This window comes from Ostrea edulis, chromosome 3, assembly GCF_947568905.1.
Source record: "Ostrea edulis chromosome 3, xbOstEdul1.1, whole genome shotgun sequence".
Taxonomy (NCBI): domain Eukaryota; kingdom Metazoa; phylum Mollusca; class Bivalvia; order Ostreida; family Ostreidae; genus Ostrea; species Ostrea edulis.
The window spans coordinates 25,073,677-25,098,299 of record NC_079166.1 but is presented as its reverse complement, the minus strand read 5'-3'; the positions used below and the strand labels follow the sequence as shown (position 1 = coordinate 25,098,299).

At 36.8% G+C, this 24,623-nt stretch overlaps 1 protein-coding gene across 14 annotated transcripts in view; it reads left to right on the top strand.

Moving 5' to 3' along the window:
- LOC125673635 (SH3 and multiple ankyrin repeat domains protein 3-like) overlaps window positions 1-24,623 on the top strand; it is a 75,717-nt gene that overhangs the window by 16,024 nt on the left and 35,070 nt on the right. For 6 of the 14 annotated variants that reach the window (XM_056157669.1, XM_048910274.2, XM_056157664.1 and 3 more), the window contains 10 exons: window positions 8,624-8,921; window positions 9,709-9,780; window positions 16,786-16,911; window positions 17,588-17,659; window positions 18,849-18,957; window positions 19,609-19,766; window positions 21,717-21,884; window positions 22,323-22,439; window positions 23,177-23,321; window positions 24,244-24,486. In XM_056157669.1, coding sequence (XP_056013644.1) covers window positions 8,718-8,921; window positions 9,709-9,780; window positions 16,786-16,911; window positions 17,588-17,659; window positions 18,849-18,957; window positions 19,609-19,766; window positions 21,717-21,884; window positions 22,323-22,439; window positions 23,177-23,321; window positions 24,244-24,486 — 1,414 coding nt within the window. In that variant the 5' untranslated portion in view covers window positions 8,624-8,717. Of the gene's footprint in view, window positions 1-1,226; window positions 1,365-3,708; window positions 3,783-3,989; window positions 4,011-5,886; window positions 5,902-8,623; window positions 8,922-9,708; window positions 9,781-16,785; window positions 16,912-17,587; window positions 17,660-18,848; window positions 18,958-19,608; window positions 19,767-21,716; window positions 21,885-22,322; window positions 22,440-23,176; window positions 23,322-24,243; window positions 24,487-24,623 lie in introns of those variants that run through there. The other 8 variants (XM_056157668.1, XM_048910277.2, XM_048910267.2 and 5 more) reach the window with 7 other exon arrangements.

Below are 24,623 nucleotides of genomic sequence, written 5' to 3'. Positions count from 1 at the left end.
TGTGCAGATTGTTGTTGGGGTGTTGTTATAGACTGTGCAGATTGTTGTTGGGGTGTTGTTTTTATAGAATGCAGATTGTTGTTGGGGTGTTGTTTTTATAGACTGTGCAGATTGTTGTTAGGGTGTTGTTGTTACAGAATGCAGATTGTTGTTGGAGTGTTGTTTTTATAGACTGTGCAGATTGTTGTTGGGGTGTTGTTTTTATAGACTGTGTAGATTGTTGTTGGGGTGTTTTTATAGACTGCAGATTGTTGTTGGGGTGTTGTTTTTATAGACTGTGCAGATTGTTGTTGGGGTGTTGTTGTTACAGACTGTGCAGATTGTTGTTGGATTTTGTTTTTATAGACTGTACAGATTGTTGTTGGGGTGTTGATATAGACTGTGCAGATTGTTGTTGGGGTGTTGTTATAGACTGTGTAGATTGTTGTTGGGGTGTTGTTTTTATAGACTGTGCAGATTGTTGTTGGGGTGTTGTTTTTATAGACTGTGTAGATTGTTGTTGGGGTGTTTTTATAGACTGTGCAGATTGTTGTTGGGGTGTTGTTTTTATAGACTGTGCAGATTGTTGTTGGGGTGTTGTTTTTATAGACTGTGCAGATTGTTGTTGGGGTGTTGTTTTTATAGACTGTGCAGATTGTTGTTGGGGTGTTGTTTTTATAGACTGTGCAGATTGTTGTTGGGGTGTTGTTATAGACTGTGCAGATTGTTGTTGGGGTGTTGTTATAGACTGTGCAGATTGTTGTTGGGGTGTTGTTTTTATAGACTGTACAGATTGTTGTTGGGTTGTTGTTTTTATAGACTGTGCAGATTGTTGTTGGGGTGTTGTTTTTATAGACTGTGCAGATTGTTGTTGGGGTGTTGTTTTTATAGACTGTGCAGATTGTTGTTTTATTTGGTATTTGTTCCAGTGAGTAGGATGTCACAAGGAAACTCCTGATAAATAACATGCACACACTATATATATATTTATATATATATATATACTTACGTCATGGTGTCTACAGGAATTTTGCTTGACGTGTTGTTTTCATCTCTGTCTCTGTGTCTGTTAATGCTGGTCGTTATGATATTGCTGGTATCGTTTTTATCTCTCTGTTCTCATTTTCTGTCTGTTTGTCTGTAATTGCTGGTCGTTATGATCTTACAGTTCTTAGGTATCCTTCTTCACATCTTCCCGAATAATCCATAATTAATGACAAAAACAAGCTCATCAACCCTCTGGTATTATCTCATAGCTTGTTGTGTCTGCATTGACCTCGCCAGGCTTTCTGGTGGAGGAGGAAAATAATTTTTTTCCTTTCGGCATTCAGGATGTAATTGTTTTGTTTAGGATGAAGATAGGGATAGCTTTGAAGGTAAATGAGGTATGTCATTGTGTTTATAGCGTGGAATTTGTAACCTTGATGTTTTACACTCTTGAAAATTGATATTCATGGAGATTTTGGTAGGCTGTGGGAAATCTGTGGTTCAAGGCTTGTTGATTGATTAGTCTCAGGATAGGAAAAAGATTGAATATAATGTCCATATCTCTTCATTAGTTGATGAATTAATTGTATGAAAAATTTGCTTTACTCAGTTGTATAATCATCAGAATCACAATTGTTATCTATGATCCGGCAACGATAATGAGTTATAAAGTAGAAAAACCTTCTGAGTTTTATTCAATGAATTGAAGAACAAATTATTTGATGTATTTCGTATGATTCAGAGAAAATTAGGGATTTTTCTTGTCAATGGCATTACAAAATCTGTAGGAAGCTTAACATGCAGTTACTAAATTTAAAGTGGCATTATCTGTAATTTTGTCACCAAAACTGAATTCAATGAAAATTGTTCTATATTTAACACCAGTATTTAATTATTTCAAACACTTTTTAACCTCTATATATAAACACCACATGAATATATGTAATTTTAGTGATGTACGTCTTACAAAACAGTAATTCTTCCTTATATATTTCTTTACACTGAAAGCGGCTATCTGACGTAGCTTTACTAGGTTTCTTTTGTGTTTTTTTAATAGACTAAATGTTTTTATTAGTCATTGATGTAATATTCCTATGCCATTTTAGAGATTTTGAGAAAAAAATGATTGCCATCACTTTCACAGCTAATGTACCCTATAAAAATATCAGTAACTGTGGAAATCAGGAATCATGTGATGATAGAACAATATTATTAATAAACTCTAAAATCTATTTCATTTTAATCAGTTCAGCTCTAATATTTTGTATCACTAGATGAATACTAAATCTTGCTCCTTGTATACGAAACATGAGATTTTGGACATGAAAGGTGAAAGTTTGCCATATTTTCCTGCCCTATGGTTTTATCAGTAAGCTTTTAGTTGTCATACGCGCTAACGTTTCTTCTTGCTATTAGGAGTTGGAAACAACTTGCCCAAACACCCAAATATTTTAAGTCTTACCTTGTTAGTAAACAGATCAAATTATTTCACTTAACTACAAAATGATAATTACTGGTAATCCTCTGATAATTTGTGAGAGGGGGTCAGGTAGTAAAAAGTTGATTAACATGCCTGAGAAAGTAGATGTAGTTTTTTGGGACATAGCATTTTGATCTTAAAGTCTAAATTACGGGAAGTTTTCTCATGTGCAATATTCACAGTGACCTGATGTCTCATGTCGATAGTGTGGAATGGATTCCAATTTTTTTTTACTTTGTATTGGTTGGCAAAATACAACATTCACATGTATTTAAGAAGTAAATTTAGGGTATACATGTATTTAAGAAGTGAATTTAGGGTATACATGTATTTAAGAAGTGAATTTAGGGTATACATGTATTTAAGAAGTGAATTTAGAGTATACATGTTTTTAAGAAGCGAATTTAGGGTATATACATGTATTTAAGAAAGGAATTTGGGGTATATACATGTATTTAAGAAGTGAATTTCATTTACATTGATAATATAACTATAAAGTATTGAAAATTACAGCTGGTGAATGTACCATTTGGCTGAAAATGAAGAATTATTGTATGTGACTGTATTTAACAACTGCAGATCAAGAATTTCATATTATAGAGCAGACTGTGAAATAGCACTCTTGTTTCAGTATGATATGCAGTACTTGTTCTATAAATAGCCAGACCCCCCCCTGAAGCAGGGCCCCTATAATGTAAGTTTCAATGTCAATTTCCTCTTCATGTTTTGGATCAAGACTTCTCCATTTTGGTCACCTCGGGCATTCTGTGGCTCAGTGATCATCTCTCTCCTCGTTAATTACTGTTTTTATCTAATTATAAGAGAATGGATTCTGGAGATTACTGCCAGGATCAACATTTCATTCAGGTCCTTTGGTTGATTTCTCTCCATTTCCTACATTCGGAGTGGACTGCGGGGTCCATCATATCAGTTGGTCTGTCACCTTTCCTGAAGCTGCATGCTTACAGTTTTTTGACAAATATCAAGAATGTCTGTCAGAGTTTGTACTGGAATGTCTGTCAGAGTTTTTACTGAGCTTCTTTTTCCATTTCTGATGACGGTGCACTTCAGGCCTGCTTCTTCTTTTCCAGTAAAAGAGAAACATTAATTACATTGTATTACATAAATTATTCATTGGAACGAATTAAAAGGTTCTGTTGAATACCGTGTATTAATGAGCGTTGTTTTGATCACACTGTTAATTACATTATCTTCATTGTTTCTCATTAAGCTGAAATATTTCTCATGAATTTTCTGTGAAGAATTTTGCACAGGTAGGAAATGGCTAAGAATCTTGGAACTGGTCAGAAGTGCTGGATGTATGGGGATTGTTCAGGTAAATCTATTATTGATGGCAGTTGGCTTTTGATAGTTTGACAGAGGCTTGCTATGTATTTTTCCTAGTGAGCTTCATGTCTTTCGAGTGTGTTGTCTTGGAGAATATTGATAGACAGTGTGGCTGCTGTTACCGGTTGTAGTGTATACATACATTGGATAAGCAAAAACCAATGCTTATACCATTTGCTTTGTTTTCGATTTCTATGTGATTTACTGGCTCTGATAGGTAAGTCATTGTGAAGATGCTAAAAGGATAATATTTCTATTTGATATATCAGTTGTGCTACATGTACATGTAGGTAAATCATTATGATTGATTGTTTATTGTTGTGCTACATGTACATGTAGGTAAATCATTATGACTGATTGTTTATTGTTGTGCTACATGTAGGTAAATCATTATAATTGATTGTTTATTGTTGAACATCTTTCTCGAGAATTTTTCACTCATATGGAGACGTCACCATCGCCGGTGAAGGTCTGCAAAATTTAGCCTTATGCTCGGTGCTTACGGCCTTTGAGCAGGGAGGGATCTTTATCGTGCCACACCTGCTGTGACACTGGGCCTCGGGTTTTGCGGTCTTATCATTATGAAAGATAGGCCTACTATAAATGGATAACCATGTAAATTTATATATATATTTATGGATTTAATTCATGGAATAATAAATTTCTGATGTGCATTTTCTTTCATCAATAACAGTGAAATTAACTTTATTAGACAAGCATATTTCTCACTTTTTTTCAGATCTAGACATACACTTTTCAATATATTTACAAGTGATTATAGATTTTATGTTTGAAAGATACATTCAATGAAGTTCATTATTTTAATGATCATGTATGGATCACAATTTACATTGAAAACATGGGCTCGTCTCCTAAACTTTGTCACATGATAAAATAGATTGTAGTGTATTCTCGTTAAAGTCAGACAGTGTACGTGTATAACTTCATTTCCACTGTCGGACAAGGCATTTTGAAATCTCTAGAATTTTGACTGGCAGTTTGAATTGTTTTTGGAAACCTATTAATTATAGGTATATGTGCATTATAGCTAGTGCAGAGCTGTGATAGGAAAATGATATGCAGCATGTTCATCCGTAATTAGTTACAAATGTTGTGATGTTGATGTGTGTTGAATGAGGAGAATGTGTTACAGGAAAATACACAGTTTCTACAAAGAGTAAGTGTTCTCTCAGGCAAATCATGAAATCTTCACTGCTCATAAAATGTGGTGCTCACATAATGAGGTAGAATGTTAGTTTCAGATTGATTGAAATACTGTAGATTCCTTATTTTACAATATGGTAATTAATACTAGTGTTAATTCGCAAGAAGCCTCTCTTGTGAAATTTTAAGTCTCCTAATTTATACTTGTAAAATTAAAAAAAAATAAAAATATGACATTGTTGGGAATTAACAGTTGTCGACTGATGGATAATCCAGACTATGTAAGAAGGCTCAGTGCTCCGGCTGATTATGTTCAGTAGTATCAGTACTAAATTTTTGAAAAGGAATATCTACAGACTAGAATATAAGACGTGTGTTACAATTCATGTTTGATAGTGGGATGGTGCTCATCACTACTACACAGCTACAGGGTGTGACAAATTGTTTAGCTTTATAGCAGGTCATTTGATACAAAGGTATATCTACTAGTGACATGGTGTTTGATAATATTTGGGTTTTTACTTTCTGTAAGTTACAATGGTTTAACTTGCATGCAATCATGTTTCTGACTACCTGTGCTAAAACTTAATTTGATATACAGATTATTTTTTTTTTATTTCAAAGGGCCAGTAGATTGAAGGTGACAAAGCAGGTCTGTGTTTCTGATATAACATTACCTTAAGTTGTCAATCCTGGCTGTTAGAGGAGAATTAAGAGTCAATAAATTCACAACTTGTCACTTTCTTATCTTGCCTGTATGTGAGTGAGTTACAGATATATATGCTTCCTGTCTTTATCTCAAGGTTAATAAGGATTATTTAATTAGAGGGGATTTGTCTTTGGATGGGAATGACTTCCTCCTTGTGATGCTTAGAAAGGTTGGATTTTCACTTGGGATATAATTTCAGTGACATCAGGAGAGTATTTCAATTTTTTAAAGGGAGGTAAGTTTTCATTGTCTTGTCTGTTTGTATGGCTGTGTGTTTCCCCAAGTGAACTGATGAAATGGAGATCTGTAGTTGATATGGAAAAAGGATAGAAGTATGTAATGTTCTCGTAATATAGGCTAGATAATATTTATTAGTTCTAAATTTTCTACTTATTGAGAGAATATTCTGTAGTCAGTGAGGTACATGATAATACATGTACTTTAATGTGATGGTAACAAGGATGCAGAACATGTAGGTTTAGGGATCTCTAAACTTAATACCAGAACATGTAGGTTTAGGGATCTCCAACTTAATACCAGAACATGTAGGTTTAGGGATCTCTAAACTTAATACCAGAACATGCAGGTTTAGGGATCTCCAAACTTAATACCAGAATATGCAGGTTTAGGGATCTCCAACTTAATACCAGAACATGCAGGTTTAGGGATCTCCAAACTTAATACCAGATCATGTAGGTTTAGGGGTCCATATCAACATATACGCACAAGATTAGGGATCTCCAGACTGTAATACCAGCTAGGCTCTGTTGTACAAAAGAACTTACCAGTTAGACTAAGAATGTTGCATAGTTCTAAAAACTTAATGTCAACTTAAGGTAGCTCACTGCACTAAAGCTTATACTCTGTATCACACTACGTCAGGCCAAAAATAAAAATTGATTTGTTTGATGTACTCCGACCGACCCATCAAATTTGCTCCTACCCGATAATTTTTTACAGCAATTTAAAATTTCTCCTTTTTTTTTTTTTGTTTCCCTTGAAAAATAGAAAATTCTCCTTATTTTAAAAGAAAATGTTAGAAATTTTCATGACATTCAAAAAAACCCAAAAAAACCCTACCTACATACCCACCTTGAAAAATGTGGGTCAGAGTGCATCAAACAAAAATATTTTTAATGATGGCCTCACAAGATGGCAATTTAAATGTTTTGTGAAATTATTTGTATCGATCGATTTGTTTGTTCAGTGGTTAAAGCATTGGGCTGGTTAAAAGAGAGAGAGAAAAAAATCATTGGGCTGGTGAACCGCAGATCTCGAGTTCAAATCCCACAGTCTTGTTCATATGTGTTGAAATAATTTTTTTGAAAATAATGTTTTTATCCAAATTTGCATATTTTCTGCCTTTTTGGCCTTTTTACTTATTATATATCATCATATCTTTTATGATTAAATTAATTTGTACTGATTTGAGAAATTATTTCAGGATGTAGTGAGCCACCTTAATTAATTTTGTGAGATTATACTTACATATGAAATTACATAACTAAAGTCTTCATATTATTATCACAATTTGATAAATGTAAAATGTGGCTCACTAGAACACACAGGTTTAAGGGTCCACAGTGACTTTAATACCAGAATGTGTAGTGAGTTCTATTCCAGACTTCGAAGTTCAATGTATTCAGAGATGAAGTTTTGTTGACTTAATATTAATACATTAAGATACAAATCAAAGAGAGAGAAATATGACTGGAAGGTATTTAGGAGCCTCCCTATCCATGATGGTTTTAGTATCATGAGGTGTTGATACTTATCTGTTGGGTATGTATTCATGTGATTTCCCCAAACACATCGGAAAATTCTAACTTTACGACTTTATCGCTGAACAATCTCCCAAATAGCCATAGGACATCCGAAGTGGAGCAACAGTTTAATATTCATTGAGAGAAACAAAATATATGGCATTAGTATCACTTTTGTTTTACCTATTGAAATGTTTGATGTGATGTAGAGCCCTGGAGGTACTGCACCGTAGTGCATGATCCCTAGTACTGTGTAGGTATGCCCAGTGCAGTTAGACTTTTTTCTTTCTTTGTAATGATGTTATTTATAGGAAATTACCCTTCTCTACATGTGCTTACGATATGATCAATCAACATTGGCCACAGATCAAAAGAGCATAGTGAGTTGTATGTCAATCTGTCCCATGAAGAATTCCTCTTGATTGGGGTTTTGATAGTGGATAAATTAGGTCTAGGTACAGTAATAGTTTGAAAAGTGAAGTTTGAGGGAACAGCGAAAGGATTTTGAAGGTGGAAAGTGTGAAGTGATTTTGAAGTTAAGGTATAATCTTAAGACTTTATGTATTCCGATAGGTTCTTGTAAATGTCAATATCTGTGATGTGTATATCATGTGTATAATATTATATCAATGATGTAAAATTGAAACATATTTTTTTGTATTATGGCTGGGTTTTAAATTGAATGATAAATGGAGCTTTTATATTCAGAGAGATGTTAATTGCTCAATAGTGATATTTTAACAAAATGTGTTTGCATGTGACACATTTCTGTCTGTCTGTATTTTTGTCATACCCTTGCATTAAGTAGGGGTTGTATTGGCAATGTGGAGTACCAGAGGAGGGGGGGGGGGGGGGGGTATGCCTGCTTTTGCAGACCTTTTGGTTTCAGCATCATAACTTTGCTTCATGGTGCCTTAATTACTTGTTGCATTATCTGTTTGGTGGGTTGTGTAGTTTTCCCTGCAGATTTTTAGACTTTTTAATGAATACTGCTGTACACATACTAAACTGATCATTCAGATAAATATTCAATCATCATATTAAATGCAGCTGGTGACATATTGTTCAATACATTCCACTAGCCAGACGTGATTGCACCACCTGTTTTTAATCAAATAGGCAAATTCAATATGGGCATTGGCCCTGAAAATCAACCTCAAACAGAATGAACCATTTCCTATTTCTGTTTTCTAGGTTTCCTCATTAGGAATTGACAAGGAGTGATTGATATTGGAGGAATTTTGTGCAGAGTTTCGGGGAAACAAGATACCTTCTTATCGGGAATGGGATGGTTTTCGAAATGAGCATCCAAGATTTTAATGATCAGACACAGGATCACATGTACCCCCACCATAATGGGGTCGTGGACTACAGAGAGGGCTCATTTATTTCAGAAGAGGTTAAAGGTTATCAGGAACCTGGAGTGTATCACTCAGATAGCCAGGTTGGGACAGTTTTCATCCGCATTTCTGTTCCAGAACTGAAACTTCAGGTATGGACCATTTCGTATAAGCTATTCTTGAGCAAACTATTCTTTTACACATCAGAGCCTCAGTTCATGTTTCTCCTCCTCAGAATTGTTTTAATAAATTCTCTAATGTGAGAGATGTTGACATAAGGGATCATTAAGCTAATGAAAATGAAAGCATTATGGAAATGTCATTTTTCATTTTCTAAGTCTAGGTTATTTCACCAGTAGAATGTCCATGACGAAATCATGGTGTCATGTCCACTCCCAATTTCTCTATTGTTGTGAGATCTATGACATAAATCTGCAAAATGCTTCATTTTCCATTGAGTTTGTATGTAATATATTATGATAGGCTGACTTTGTATGTAACATATTATAATAGGCTGACTTTGTATTAATATATTATGATAGGGTATGGTGTCATGCAGTGTTGTAACTTGTATCTTAGGCTTAAACTAATTTTGATTGGTTGTAAATTTGAGCAACTAATTTTGATTGGTTGTAAACTTGAGCAACAAAGAATGGTTAACGGCTCTAGATTTAAGCACAATTTTCTTCAACTTCGTAAAAACTGATAGGACTGACCCTGAACCAGAGGTAGAGTGTTATTGTAGATTTAGACTGAGACTCTGTTACAAAGAATAGAGCAAACATGAAGGATATTGGATGCCCATCTAGGGATGTGTATTACCAATAGTGTATTACATTCTCTGTTTACCTATATACACTCTATAAATATTGATCAGACAAGTTGAGATATGTTTTCCCTCATGCTCAGTGTGGTATTTTATCTTGATTACTGTTTTAGAAATGTCTACAGTTTGAATTGGATGAAACAGTATGGCAAGCCAAGCACCGAGTCCTGAGCTCATTTGCCAAGGTATGTACATATACCACTGCAAAATTTATTGTGTGTGTGCTGGAGTACTGCTGCTAAAGTTATTGTGTGTGTGTGTGTGTGCTGGAGTACTACTGCTATAGTTATTGTGTGTGTGCTGGAGTACTGCTGCTAAAGTTATTGTGTGTGTGCTGGAGTACTGCTGCTAAAGTTATTGTGTGTGTGCTGGAGTATGTACTGCTAAAGTTATTGTGTGTGTGCTGGAGTATGTACTGCTAAAGTTATTGTGTGTGTGCTGGAGTATGTACTGCTAAAGTTATTGTGTGTGTGCTGGAGTATGTACTGCTAAAGTTATTGTGTGTGTGCTGGAGTATGTACTGCTAAAGTTATTGTGTGTGATGGAGTATGTACTGCTAAAGTTATTGTGTGTGATGGAGTATGTACTGCTAAAGTTATTATGTGTGCTGGGGTACTGCTGCTAAAGTTATTGTGTGTGTGCTGGAGTACTACTGCTATAGTTATTGTGTGTGTGCTGGAGTACTACTGCTAAAGTTATTGTGTGTGTGCTGGAGTATGTACTGCTAAAGTTATTGTGTGTGTGCTGGAGTATGTACTGGTTAAGTTATTGTATGTGTGCTGGAGTACTGCTGCTAAAGTTATTGTGTGTGATGGAGTATGTACTGCTAAAGTTATTGTGTGTGATGGAGTATGTACTGCTAAAGTTATTATGTGTGCTGGGGTACTGCTGCTAAAGTTATTGTGTGTGTGCTGGAGTACTACTGCTATAGTTATTATGTGTGTGCTGGAGTACTACTGCTAAAGTTATTGTGTTTGTGCTGGAGTATGTACTGCTAAAGTTATTGTGTGTGTGCTGGAGTATGTACTGGTTAAGTTATTGTATGTGTGCTGGAGTACTGCTGCTAAAGTTATTGTGTGTGTGCTGGAGTATGTACTGCTAAAGTTATTGTGTGTGTGCTGGAGTACTACTGCTAAAGTTATTGTGTGTGTGCTGGAGTACTGCTGCTAAAGTTATTGTGTGTGTGCTGGAGTATGTACTGGTTAAGTTATTGTGTGTGTGCTGGAGTACTACTGCTATAGTTATTGTGTGTGTGCTGGAGTACTGCTGCTAAAGTTATTGTGTGTGTGCTGGAGTACTGCTGCTAAAGTTATTGTGTGTGTGCTGGAGTACTGCTGCTAAAGTTATTGTGTGTGTGCTGGAGTATGTACTGCTAAAGTTATTGTGTGTGTGCTGGAGTATGTACTGCTAAAGTTATTGTGTGTGATGGAGTATGTACTGCTAAAGTTATTGTGTGTGTGCTGGAGTATGTACTGCTAAAGTTATTGTGTGTGTGATGGAGTATGTACTGCTAAAGTTATTGTGTGTGTGCTGGAGTATGTACTGCTAAAGTTATTGTGTGTGATGGAGTATGTACTGCTAAAGTTATTGTGTGTGATGGAGTATGTACTGCTAAAGTTATTATGTGTGCTGGGGTACTGCTGCTAAAGTTATTGTTTGTGTGCTGGAGTACTACTGCTAAAGTTATTGTGTGTGTGCTGGAGTACTGCTGCTAAAGTTATTGTGTGTGTGCTGGAGTATGTACTGGTTAAGTTATTGTGTGTGTGCTGGAGTACTACTGCTATAGTTATTGTGTGTGTGCTGGAGTACTGCTGCTAAAGTTATTGTGTTTGTGCTGGAGTATGTACTGCTAAAGTTATTGTGTGTGTGCTGGAGTACTACTGCTAAAGTTATTGTGTGTGTGCTGGAGTACTGTTGCTAAAGTTATTGTGTGTGTGCTGGAGTATGTACTGGTTAAGTTATTGTGTGTGTGCTGGAGTACTGCTGCTAAAGTTATTGTGTGTGTGCTGGAGTACTGCTGCTAAAGTTATTGTGTGTGTGCTGGAGTATGTACTGGTTAAGTTATTGTGTGTGTGCGGGAGTACTACTGCAAAATTTATTGTGTGTGTGTGTGTGTGCTGGAGTACTACTGCTATAGTTATTGTGTGTGTGCTGGAGTACTACTGCTATAGTTATTGTGTGTGTGCTGGAGTACTACTGCTATAGTTATTGTGTGTGTGCTGGAGTACTGCTGCTAAAGTTATTGTGTGTGTGCTGGAGTATGTACTGCTAAAGTTATTGTGTGTGTGCTGGAGTACTGCTGCTAAAGTTATTGTGTGTGTGCTGGAGTATGTACTGCTAAAGTTATTGTGTGTGTGCTGGAGTACTGCTGCTAAAGTTATTGTGTGTGTGCTGGAGTATGTACTGCTAAAGTTATTGTGTGTGTGCTGGAGTACTGCTGCTAAAGTTATTGTGTGTGTGCTGGAGTATGTACTGCTGCTAAAGTTATTGTGTGTGTGCTGGAGTACTGCTGCTAAAGTTATTGTGTGTGTGCTGGAGTATGTACTGCTGCTAAAGTTATTGTGTGTGTGCTGGAGTATGTACTGCTAAAGTTATTGTGTGTGTACTGGAGTATGTACTGCTAAAGTTATTGTGTGTGTGCTGGAGTATGTACTGCTAAAGTTATTGTGTGTGTGCTGGAGTATGTACTGCTAAAGTTATTGTGTGTGTGCTGGAGTATGTACTGCTAAAGTTATTGTGTGTGTACTGGAGTATGTACTGCTAAAGTTATTGTGTGTGTGCTGGAGTATGTACTGCTAAAGTTATTATGTGTGTGCTGGAGTATGTACTGCTAAAGTTATTGTGTGTGTACTGGAGTATGTACTGCTAAAGTTATTATGTGTGTGCTGGAGTATGTACTGCTAAAGATATTGTGTGTGTGCTGGAGTATGTACTGCTAAAGTTATTGTGTGTGTGCTGGAGTATGTACTGCTAAAGTTATTGTGTGTGTACTGGAGTATGTACTGCTAAAGTTATTGTGTGTGTGTCTGAGTACTGCTGCTAAAGTTATTGTGTGTGTGCTGGAGTATGTACTGCTAAAGTTATTGTGTGTGTGCTGGAGTATGTACTGCTAAAGTTATTGTGTGTGTGCTGGAGTATGTACTGCTAAAGTTATTGTGTGTGTGCTGGAGTATGTACTGCTAAAGTTATTGTGTGTGTGTCTGAGTACTGCTGCTAAAGTTATTGTGTGTGTGTCTGAGTACTGCTGCTAAAGTTATTGTGTGTGTGTCTGAGTACTGCTGCTAAAGTTATTGTGTGTGTGTCTGAGTACTGTTGCTAAAGTTATTGTGTGTGTGCTGGAGTATGTACTGCTAAAGTTATTGTGTGTGTACTGGAGTATGTACTGCTAAAGTTATTGTATGTGTGCTGGAGTATGTACTGCTGCTAAAGTTATTGTGTGTGTGCTGGAGTATGTACTGCTAAAGTTATTGTGTGTGTGCTGGAGTACTGTTGCTAAAGTTATTGTGTGTGTGCTGGAGTATGTACTGCTAAAGTTATTGTGTGTGTGCTGGAGTACTGTTGCTAAAGTTATTGTGTGTGTACTGGAGTATGTACTGCTAAAGTTATTGTGTGTGTACTGGAGTATGTACTGCTAAAGTTATTGTATGTGTGCTGGAGTATGTACTGCTAAAGTTATTGTATGTGTGCTGGAGTATGTACTGCTGCTAAAGTTATTGTGTGTGTGCTGGAGTATGTACTGCTAAAGTTATTGTGTGTGTGCTGGAGTATGTACTGCTAAAGTTATTGTGTGTGTGCTGGAGTATGTACTGCTAAAGTTATTGTGTGTGTGCTGGAGTATGTACTGCTAAAGTTATTGTGTGTGTACTGGAGTATGTACTGCTAAAGTTATTGTGTATGTGTCTGAGTACTGCTGCTAAAGTTATTGTGTGTGTGCTGGAGTATGTACTGCTAAAGTTATTGTGTGTGTACTGGAGTATGTACTGCTAAAGTTATTGTATGTGTGCTGGAGTATGTACTGCTGCTAAAGTTATTGTGTGTGTGCTGGAGTATGTACTGCTAAAGTTATTGTGTGTGTGCTGGAGTATGTACTGCTAAAGTTATTGTGTGTGTGCTGGAGTATGTACTGCTAAAGTTATTGTGTGTGTGCTGGAGTATGTACTGCTAAAGTTATTGTGTGTGTACTGGAGTATGTACTGCTAAAGTTATTGTGTGTGTGCTGGAGTATGTACTGCTAAAGTTATTGTGTGTGTGCTGGAGTATGTACTGCTAAAGTTATTGTGTGTGTACTGGAGTATGTACTGCTAAAGTTATTGTGTGTGTGCTGGAGTATGTACTGCTAAAGTTATTGTGTGTGTACTGGAGTATGTACTGCTAAAGTTATTGTATGTGTGTCTGAGTACTGCTGCTAAAGTTATTGTGTGTGTGCTGGAGTATGTACTGCTAAAGTTATTGTGTGTGTGCTGGAGTATGTACTGCTAAAGTTATTGTGTGTGTGCTGGAGTATGTACTGCTAAAGTTATTGTATGTGTGCTGGAGTATGTACTGGTAAAGTTATTGTGTGTGTGCTGGAGTATGTACTGCTAAAGTTATTGTGTGTGTGCTGGAGTACTGCTGCTATAGTTATTGTATGTGTGCTGGAGTACTGCTGCTAAAGTTATTGTGTGTGTGCTGGAGTACTGTTGCTAAAGTTATTGTGTGTGTGCTGTAGTATGTACTGCTAAAGTTATTGTGTGTGTGCTGGAGTACTACTGCTAAAGTTATTGTGTGTGTGTGCCAGAGTGTTCCTGTTAATTGATGTATTAATATGCTCGTGGGAAAATGACCCATCTGTGTTTAGAAAATGTTGACGTTTCTGATTGAAGTTTGTTGTCTGCCCCTGAGTGTTTTAATCTTAATACGTTAGGTTTAGGGTTAGTTTTTGGTTTAATTGACAGGTAACACACTTTTACAATAACAGTTACATGTATATAAAGCTAACAGGAAAGTTTCCTATTACCAGGGTAGTTAGATTTAAGTAACAATTATTAGGATATACATAAAAGGAGAATTTTGAAGGTAACTTAGTGCAAACAAGATAACTCAGGTGAGCCTTGAGACCCAATGTCCTCCATCTCCCCAGTGAAAGTGGTGATATTGTTAATTTTGTCTATCTGTTTGTCTGTTATGCCCTGGTTTCTGGCTGACATCTCAAATACCTTTTCAGCTCACCTGAGTCAAGGGCACAAATGAGATTTCCAGATCACATTTTGTGTTGTCCATCTGTCCATTCGTAAACTTTTAGTATTTTCAACATCTTCTCCATAACCTCTTGACCAATTTCAGTCAAACTTGCCAGAAAACTTTCTTGGGTAAAGGTGATTCAGATTTGCTCAAATGAAGGAACATCCTCCCTTGAAAGGGAAGAAAATCAAGAAAATGCAAAAATAGGGTGGGGTCATTTAAAAATATTCTCAAGAACCATGGGGCCAAAAAAGTTCTATTCACATTAAGGCTTCCTGTTGTAGTGCAGATTCAAGTTTGTACAAACCATGGCCCCCGGAGATAGGGTGGAGCCACAATAGGGATAAAAAATTTATGTGCGAGTATATAGGGAAAATCTTTTAAAATATCTCGTGAACTTTTTAAGACAGGGCTTTCATATTACATATGAACGTTCTTTACAACTAGACCTGAAAGCTTCCTGATGTAGAGTAGATTCAAGTTTGTTCAAATCATGGTCCCCGGGATTAGGTTGAGGCCAGAATAGGGGATCAAAGTTTTACAGGAGAATATATTGAGGAAAATCTTTAAAAAGCTTCTCAAGAACCAGTTGGCCAGAAAAGTTGAAATACATGTATTCGTAAAAGCTTCCTGACATGTAGTAGATTCCAGTTTGTTCAAATCATGGTCCCTAGGGGTAGTGTGGGGCCACAAAAGGGGTCAAAGTTTTGCATGCTGATATACATGAAAAATCTTTTAAAATGTTCTTCTCAAGAGCCACTGGGCCAGAAAAATGGAAATTTACATGAAAGTTTTCTGACAATGGAATTCTGATTTTGCAGCCTCATATATGCTACAAACATTTGTAGATGGGAGGAAAAAAAATTTCTATTGATGTTGTAATGTATAAGAAAGTGACACTGAGGATGATGTTGTAATGTATGAGAAAGTGACCCTGTGTATGATGTTGTAATGTATGAGAAAGTGACCCTGTGGATGATGTTGTAATGTATGAGAAAGTGACCTTGTGGATGATGTTGTAATGTATGAGAAAGTGACCCTGTGGATGATGTTGTAATGTATGAGAAAGTGACCCTGTGGATGATGTTGTAATGTATGAGAAAGTGACCCTGTGGATGATGTTGTAATGTATGAGAAAGTGACCCTGTGGATGATGTTGTAATGTATGAGAAAGTGACCCTGTGTATGATGTTGTAATGTATGAGAAAGTGACCCTGTGGATGATGTTGTAATGTATGAGAAAGTGACCTTGTGGATGATGTTGTAATGTATGAGAAAGTGACCCTGTGGATGATGTTGTAATGTATGAGAAAGTGACCCTGTGGATGATGTTGTAATGTATGAGAAAGTGACCCTGTGGATGATGTTGTAATGTATGAGAAAGTGACCCTGTGGATGATGTTGTAATGTATGAGAAAGTGACCCCGTGGATGATGTTGTAATGTATGAGAAAGTGACCCTGTGGATGATGTTGTAATGTATGAGAAAGTGACCCTGTGGATGATGTTGTAATGTATGAGAAAGTGACACTGTGGATGATGTTGTAATGTATAAGAAAGTGACACTGGGTGATGTTGTAATGTATGAGAAAGTGACACTGGGTGATGTTGTAATGTATAAGAAAGTGACACTGTGGATGATGTTGTAATGTATGAGAAAGTGACACTGGGTGATGTTGTAATGTATGAGAAAGTGACACTGTGGATGATGTTGTAATGTATGAGAAAGTGACCCTGTGGATGATGTTGTAATGTATGAGAAAGTGACACTGTGGATGATGTTGTAATGTATGAGAAAGTGACCCTGTGGATGATGTTTTGTTGCAATGGAATGTCTTGATTAACAGTGCCTTTGTTTCAGCATTGCGTGTATTCAAATCATCACCGTTGTGGATTTTAAACAATAAAGTGAAACTGGTATTGGTCGTTACAATTTGAAGAAATGATAGTTTGAAGTCGTTGCTGTTGTAGGATTTAAAAGACTCCATCAACTATGGTCTGTACTGTCCTCCAATGAATGGCAGAGCAGGGAAATTCCTTGACGAAGAGCGCCTGCTGAGGGAATACCCTTTACAAGGACCAATAGGATTTCTGGAGGTAATGACATCATTTTAGCTTGTATTTTTGTTGATTTTCTATTGGTCCTTAGAATAGGGAAGGAGGGAGGGTGTCATATATCTACTGCCATCAACACCTTATCCAGGTGAAATGCAGGGAATGAAATGTGCTTGAGAGTTGTTTACAATATCTTTCTTTGCAGATATTTTTGTTCATTGAATGTGGTTGACATCGTGTCTGACAGAACCATATTATTACATGTATCGATTCTCTGAGTGATGACGAATATTGCTTATTTTGACATCATACAGTTGCATTTGATGCTTTATGTTCCCCAGAGGACGAGGCTGGGAATTGTTATTAATAAGAAATTCTACTAAAAATAAATATTGAATTCAAGAGGCAGTGATTTCATATCTTCAAATTATTACAGCTTCAGAGTTTTGATTGTGTTTTCATGTGTAAAATTCCATCTTATAGTTTCAAGAAATGATAACCACATCTTTCATCACACTAAAGAGCGCAATTTTGCATTATTTGTTATTAGACCCCCCCCCCCCCCCCCCCTCTGCACACACACACAAAAAAAAAAAGAAGAGAGAAAATCATTGGTTACAATTCTTTTTCAACCATTAAATTAATTCATTTATGGCTTTGTTTTATTGGAAAAAATTTCAATAGCAAGTTTTAATTTTTGTGATTTTTTTTTTTGCAGTTTAAATACAAGAAGCGGGTGTATAAGATGATGCATGTTAATGTTAGAAAGCTAAAACAGCTCCATGTAAAGGTGAGTGTACCGTTAATGTCAGATGTGAAGGTGAGTACCGTTAATGTCAGATGTAAAGGTGAGTGTACCGTTAATGTCAGATGTAAAGGTGAGTGTACCGGTAATGTCAGATGTAAAGGTGAGTGTACCGGTAATGTCAGATGTAAAGGTGAGTGTACCGTTAATGTCAGATGTAAAGGTGAGTGTACCGGTAATGTCAGATGTAAAGGTGAGTGTACCGGTAATGTCAGATGTAAAGGTGAGTGTACCGGTAATGTCAGATGTAAAGGTGAGTGTACCGGTAATGTCAGATGTAAAGGTGAGTGTACCGGTAATGTCAGATGTAAAGGTGAGTGTACCGGTAATGTCAGATGTAAAGGTGAGTGTACCATTAATGTCATGTAAAGGTGGGTGTACCAAGGATTCATACAAATATATATAACGGCCATGTTAATAATGTCAGGATGTAAATCAGTAAAATATTGTATAGCGGTTCAGAGATAACTAAAGAATTTATCGTTTTGAGGTCAATTTTATAAAGAGTTTCTTAAATACAGATACTTTTGTAATGATGTACATGTTTTTATGCCCCCGAGATCGAAGATCTGAGGGCAGGCACATTGTTTTTGTCCTGTCTGTCATTATGTCTGAAACTTTAACCTCGCTAATAACTTTTGAACACTAAGTGCTAGAGCTTTGATATTTCACATGAGTATTCCTTGTGACGAGACCTTTCCGTGGGTACCAACATTTTTGATACTGACCTTGACCTTAGAGTTTGACCTACTTTTTGAAAACTTTAACCTTGCTAATAAATTTTGAACAGTAAGTGCTAAAGCTTTGATATTTCACATGAGTATTACTTGTGACAAAACCTTTCCTAAGGTACCAACATCTTTGACTCTGACATTGATCTTGGAGTTTGACCTACTTTATTAAAAAAAAACCTTTAACCTTGTTAATAACTTTTTAACAGTAAGTGCTTTGGAATTCACCATTATCGGGGGCATTTGTGTTTCACAAACACATCTTGTTTTATCATCAAGATTAAAGTATGTTTATTTACACTGTATAGGACAATTCAGTTAATGATAGTAGTGGCAGATTGTCACGATTTTATTGGAGAAACATGAAACCAGGACATCGCATGCTACAAGAATCCTGTGAGTGAACTTATTGTCACAAGCTGTCTCTTATTTGTGTGTTGTAGAGCAACCTGAGACATTTTATTGACTACATCAGGACCTGCAATATTGAGAAAGTCAACAAGATGACAAATAAAGGCTTGGACCCGAACTTTCACGACTCCAGCAGTGGAGGTATAGACAGAACAAGCACTGTATTGCGAGAGAGGGAGAGAGAGGGGGGAGGGGGGTACTGATCCAGTACTTTGTACTTGGTGTTGATATTACTGTTTAGTTCCCTAAAACAATCACAATGGACACCTGCCTGGACACACATAGTTACTACAAGAAGTGCTCGGTTTCTCAGAAACACCAAGAATGCAGTATTTTACTCTATTGTTCATATGATACTTCAACAATTGTATGAAATGTTTTACATGTTAGCTTGTGACATTCTGTTTACATATATTACAACTGCACTTTGGATTGTAATATCATGCTTCTACAACAGGTGTCTTTATGTTGTTTTATGGAATGAAAACAAGGTTTCCTGTTCAATTATACATTAAACATCAACAAAATTTAGATGATGAAATTAGTTACTGCTTAAGGGAATATCATTTTGCAGTGCTTATGCTCCTGATGTCTGCAATGTTAGAACATCTGTGAACTTACCAGTGAATTGTTTTAAAATTATATTATGAATTACATTACAGTAAAGTTATGTATATAGGAAATAATACCTGATACAGAACTGACACAGTAGTATTTTATCAATTCATATATTCATCACACTCAGTTGAATTCTGAGGAGTAGCATTGAAACGAAGAACTGTTCCATTGCAGAGACCCCTTTGTGTTTAGCCGTGTCCATGAACAAGCCCAAGTCTCGTGAGATGATCATTAGCCTTGCTGGGGGTGGGGCCCATTTAGACTTCAGGAACAAGAAAGGGATGACTGCTCTGCATGTGGCTGTGATAGCGGGCAACACTGAGGCCATCAAGGTAGGTGTAGGAAAATGTGGTTGGGAAAAACGGGCGATCAAGGTAGATGTAGGAAAATGTAGGGGAGTGGGCAGAACAGGCCATCAAGGTGGGTATAGGAAAATGTAGGGGAGTGGGCAAAACGGGCCATCAAGGTAGGTGTAGGAAAATGTAGGGGAGTGGGCAAAACGGGCCATCAAGGTAGGTGTAGGAAAATGTAGGGGAGTGGGCAGAACACTGAGACCATCAAGAGGAAGTAGGAAAATGGGGGGTAATGGGCAGAACAGGGGCATTGAAGATGGTTGGAAAGTTAGTGGACAACACAGAGACCTTTATGATGGGTGTAGGAAAATGTGGATAATGAACAAAACAGGCCTAAGGATAATGTGGGAATATGTACAGAGGTCATGATGAATTGAAATTTTTGGTTTGTAAAAACTTTTGGACATCAAGCTATTGTATCAACCAGCTTGAATTTGTCAGGCTTGCCACATCATGTGATGGCAGGATTTAGAGGATTCAGATTTAGACCTCCTGTATCTTATGATTATAGCACAAAAATGGTAGTAAAGCAAGACTTGTATGAGGATGTGTCATAATGTGTGTTGCAAATGATAATGTCCATTATGATCTAGTATGTCAAAGGGCCCCTTATCATTTAGAATGTACAAAACCGAGGCCACTAGCAAGATAGATATTATTGTTATGATGTGCAATCTGTAGGACCTGGTGGGATCTGATTGATTATTTTTTGTCACTGACTATTGCAGTGGAAGATATGAATCAGAGAGGACACTTTTTTAACCCGTTTCAGCGGGTGCTAAGTTACTGCTGTGTAGTTTGGCTTACAATGTTATCTGTCACTTTCTCCAACTACTTGGTGTTGTTTTATCGGTTATCTGCACTGCTGATGCATGTTGCTGTCACATCAGAAACAATATTGGCCCACCTGCTGAAAAATACATCACCTTCAGTAATATGCGCTATTTTCATCCTCTATTCTTTGAAAACAAAAATGATCTGTAATGTCTTGTTTATTTATTGCTTCGTCTGTGGATCAGGTGCAGACAGAATGTATGTGTTTGGTTCCCGGTCCCTGGTTTTGGAAGTTACTTGTTAGCATTACTAGTACGTGAATCATGGCTAAGGACATTGTTGTTAAACATATTCCTTGTGTCTTGTCCGACATCTGTAGAAATGGTGTCGTCAGCAGTGTTTATTTCCTGGGTCTCTAGTTCAATGTTCCCTGTGTGCGACAGAGGATGCGACATGGTCATTAATCAAGGGGTCTTGTATTTTCACTCATTCACAGTTGTCTTGTTTCTGAATTAACTGTCCAGGTTCTTGGTACAGTGTAGATGAACGGAGTAACTTTTGGATACCTCTCATTGTTATTCCTGTTTCAAAGCAATTAATATCCACAACTTTATCACCTTATCTGATAATTATATAAAAGAGTTGCAAAGGACAGTTGCAGAGTTGAATGTATTTTAAACTTTGCATTTTGTATTCTGAAAGGTGAAAGTTTTTCAGTTTTGTATGAAGATCAGGTGTACCATTCTGTCTGTCTGTCTGTCTGCTTGTCCATATATCTCTGTCTTTTTCTTACTTCATCCACAACATTAACCTTAGTCGTAACTTTTAAACTAGATGTGAGATTGAAGCATCATAGATGGTGACCTAAAAGTTCAAAATTAAAGATACATGTATATGACTGATAAATGCCAAGGTCATTTATCAAGGTCATATTTACCAGAGTTTTTACCGATAGGTCTGGTTGATTTTTTGTATAGAGAGTTACTAAAGTTTATGAAAAGTTGGTCTGTATTGAAAATGCAGTTTTTCGATATACATGTACCAAATTTTTGTAGACGGCTAGATACAGGTACTAAGTAGTCCTTGCCTTTTAAGTAGCTGCATGTTTCAAAACTAGAGTAAAAAATGGTAGAGTATTTTCCATGTCTTTTTCAGACCCTGCTAGATTTGGGTGTGTCCCCTAACATGAAGGACAGTCGTTCCCTGACCCCTCTGTATTACACGGTCTGTCACTGTACCGGCCCGGGCTGCATGGAAATGCTACTGCAGGAGAGGGCCTTTATAGGCTCGCAAGATGAACAGGGATGGTTCGAAATCCACCATGTAAGACATATTTGTCACTAGATTTGTAAAACTAAGGGCATAAATTTTGTATTCATGAAGTTTAATATACAGTAGGTCTTTTATTTATTGAACCTTTCAGAGATTTACAAAGTGTTCATGTTTGCTTATCATTATGCCTGTTCAGAAATATATATACGTTTTCTGGGTATATCATAATTAAAACATTTTTAAAAGCATTTTTTCATTTGGAAAAAAGAAAGAATATCAAAAGTTTTTATTAGGTAGATAAGAAGATATTTATTGACATAACAAAAGATGTACTTGTATATTATTGAGGTAAATGGAAAATAAGCTGATTATAGGAGTGTAGAGGAATCCTCAGGCCGAGGTCACCATAATTGAGAAGGATTTTAGAAAAATAAGATGTTCAAGTGTGTTTATACCAAGTGATTTGAGAATTAATTTGTTGTGAAACAGGCCTGCCGACAAGGTTTGGTGCAGCATTTGGAACACCTCTTGTTTTACGGAGCAGACATGGATGTACAGAATGCCAGTGGGAATACAGCATTGCATGTTTGTGCGTTACATAACAGGGTAAGATTTTTTTCTTCTTCAACATTGTTACAATTTCTATATATGGAATGTGATATCTCAGTATTTCTGTGAAAATTCACACAGAAATTTTGTAGTTAACAGTGGTGTATTACTTCCCGATATTTTCTAAAACATGAAATGTTGTCAGTTGCCAGCATCTGTCTGTCATAAAGAAAACTTTTAACATAGCTTATAGCTGTGTAAATTCTTAGATTCAGGCTTCATAGTTGACATGCTATAGTCGTTGTGACAATTCCTTTCAATTTATACCAAAGAGGACTCATGCCTTTAGGAGAAAATAAGGAAAGGTGGTGCCCTCAATTATTGGAGTTTTGGTGGTTGTGTTTTTAGATCTGTTTTGCATGTAAACATGTTCACTGTATGTGATGTGGGAGGGGTACTTGTCGCTTGTGTCAGTGATGTAACAAATTACATTACACCTGATATAAACATTGTCAATTACACTAGGTGCTTGGATCTCAACAGATCAATTACACCGAGTCATGATGACCAGGGGCCATTACTGTGTACATTGTATATTCATCTTCAGAACATGTTGGCTAAGATGATGCATGCTTTGACATAAAGTTATTTTTCCCTGCGCTTGCATGGTGAACACCTTTTGTCAAGTGTTCCTAAGACAATGCTGAGATAGTTCAATCGAAAGCTTTTTAAAAGCAGTTTTGATGTTTGTAAGTATGATGGAATTCAGTATGGAGTATATTTCTGTTGTCCAGGAGTCTTGTTTACGAGTTTTGCTGTTCCGGGGAGCAAACAAAGAAATACTCAACTACAGCAGTCAGTCCCCGTACGAGTCTGCCATATTGGCTGGGAACAGTGTCATTGCTGAAATCATCGAGGGGCACAAAGACGAAGATGTGGGTAAGGAAATGATATTCATCTGTAAAAATATTTCTTTGATAGTGTGAAAATTATTTCTTTTACAAGTTTTATTTCAATTTTAGTTTACTAGTTTATGATAAGTAAAAAATTTAAGATGCTATATTTCTTGCATAGAAACTAAAGAGAGAAACTGGAAAAGTCATGATAGGCTTAAAATTAAATGTGTAATGGCTAATTATAATATATATTCCTGGTGTTTACATACTAAGCTGCTGGAGAAAAAGTTGACATGGGTAAAATTACCTATAGGTTGAAACTGATCGACTAGAATTGAGGGTGTTTAGTTACATTTAACTGTACCTGGAAATAGGTGTAGTTAAACAATATGACTCAGTGTAGGGGGTTCATCAACAGATTTATGATGTCAGATTGAGGTTTTCTTGTTAGCATGGGTTTTTTGCCATCTCAGGTCATGTATCACAGAGAATAAAGAGGAAAAGATCAACTCATGGATAACCTGTACAAAGATAATAGACATCTTGATATATTAAGACATTTAGACTGGGATTTGGATTAGATGAGTTAATTAATCCATCGGATTTGATCATGTGACCAACTTCATGTCATATCCCAATAACACTAAAAATTGATATCTTATTTCTTAGGTATGTCTCACCACTTACCAGTCCTTTTACGTCTCTTGTATTTGTTTAAAAAAAATACGAAAATTAGTCGTTGTTGTGAACATAAAGACCTGAATAAATGTTTTCTCACCTTAACAAAAACCTAATTCATCACTGGTAAATTGTAAAATAAAGTTGTCATGAATAAAAGTTTTCCGTCCACTTCTTTGTTAGGGTTGGGGGTGGCATGGTGTTATTTATTCACAATTAGCTGTTGTTTGTGCCATGACATCACATTGCTCTGATCAATGCTGTACACATTCATTTCTATTTCACAGTTACGTTTCGCGAGACTCCTCGGTTCAGCACCAGACGACGAGATTCCGTGGCATCTGCTGCCATGTTCGCTCTGTACCGTTCCCGTAGCGACCCGAGAATCAACCACATTCTGATTAGTCCCTCCTCCTCTACCAACAGTTTCTCACACCTACACAACAGTCAGAACATGGACTCGTACTCAGGCTCTCGGGGGACAGACTCGCCGTGCTCAATGAGTTTATCCAGTTCAAGCTCGGGTCCAGGTGAGTGTGACTGTGAGGCGCTTCATCTTTGGTTGGGGTATTGTATTGGTTTGAAAGGGACTAGTGTTGGACTAGCAATGTGACAAAGTAGTGAATCAGATCTCCGGTCCCTAGCTTTGGTGGGTGTACTAACGGGT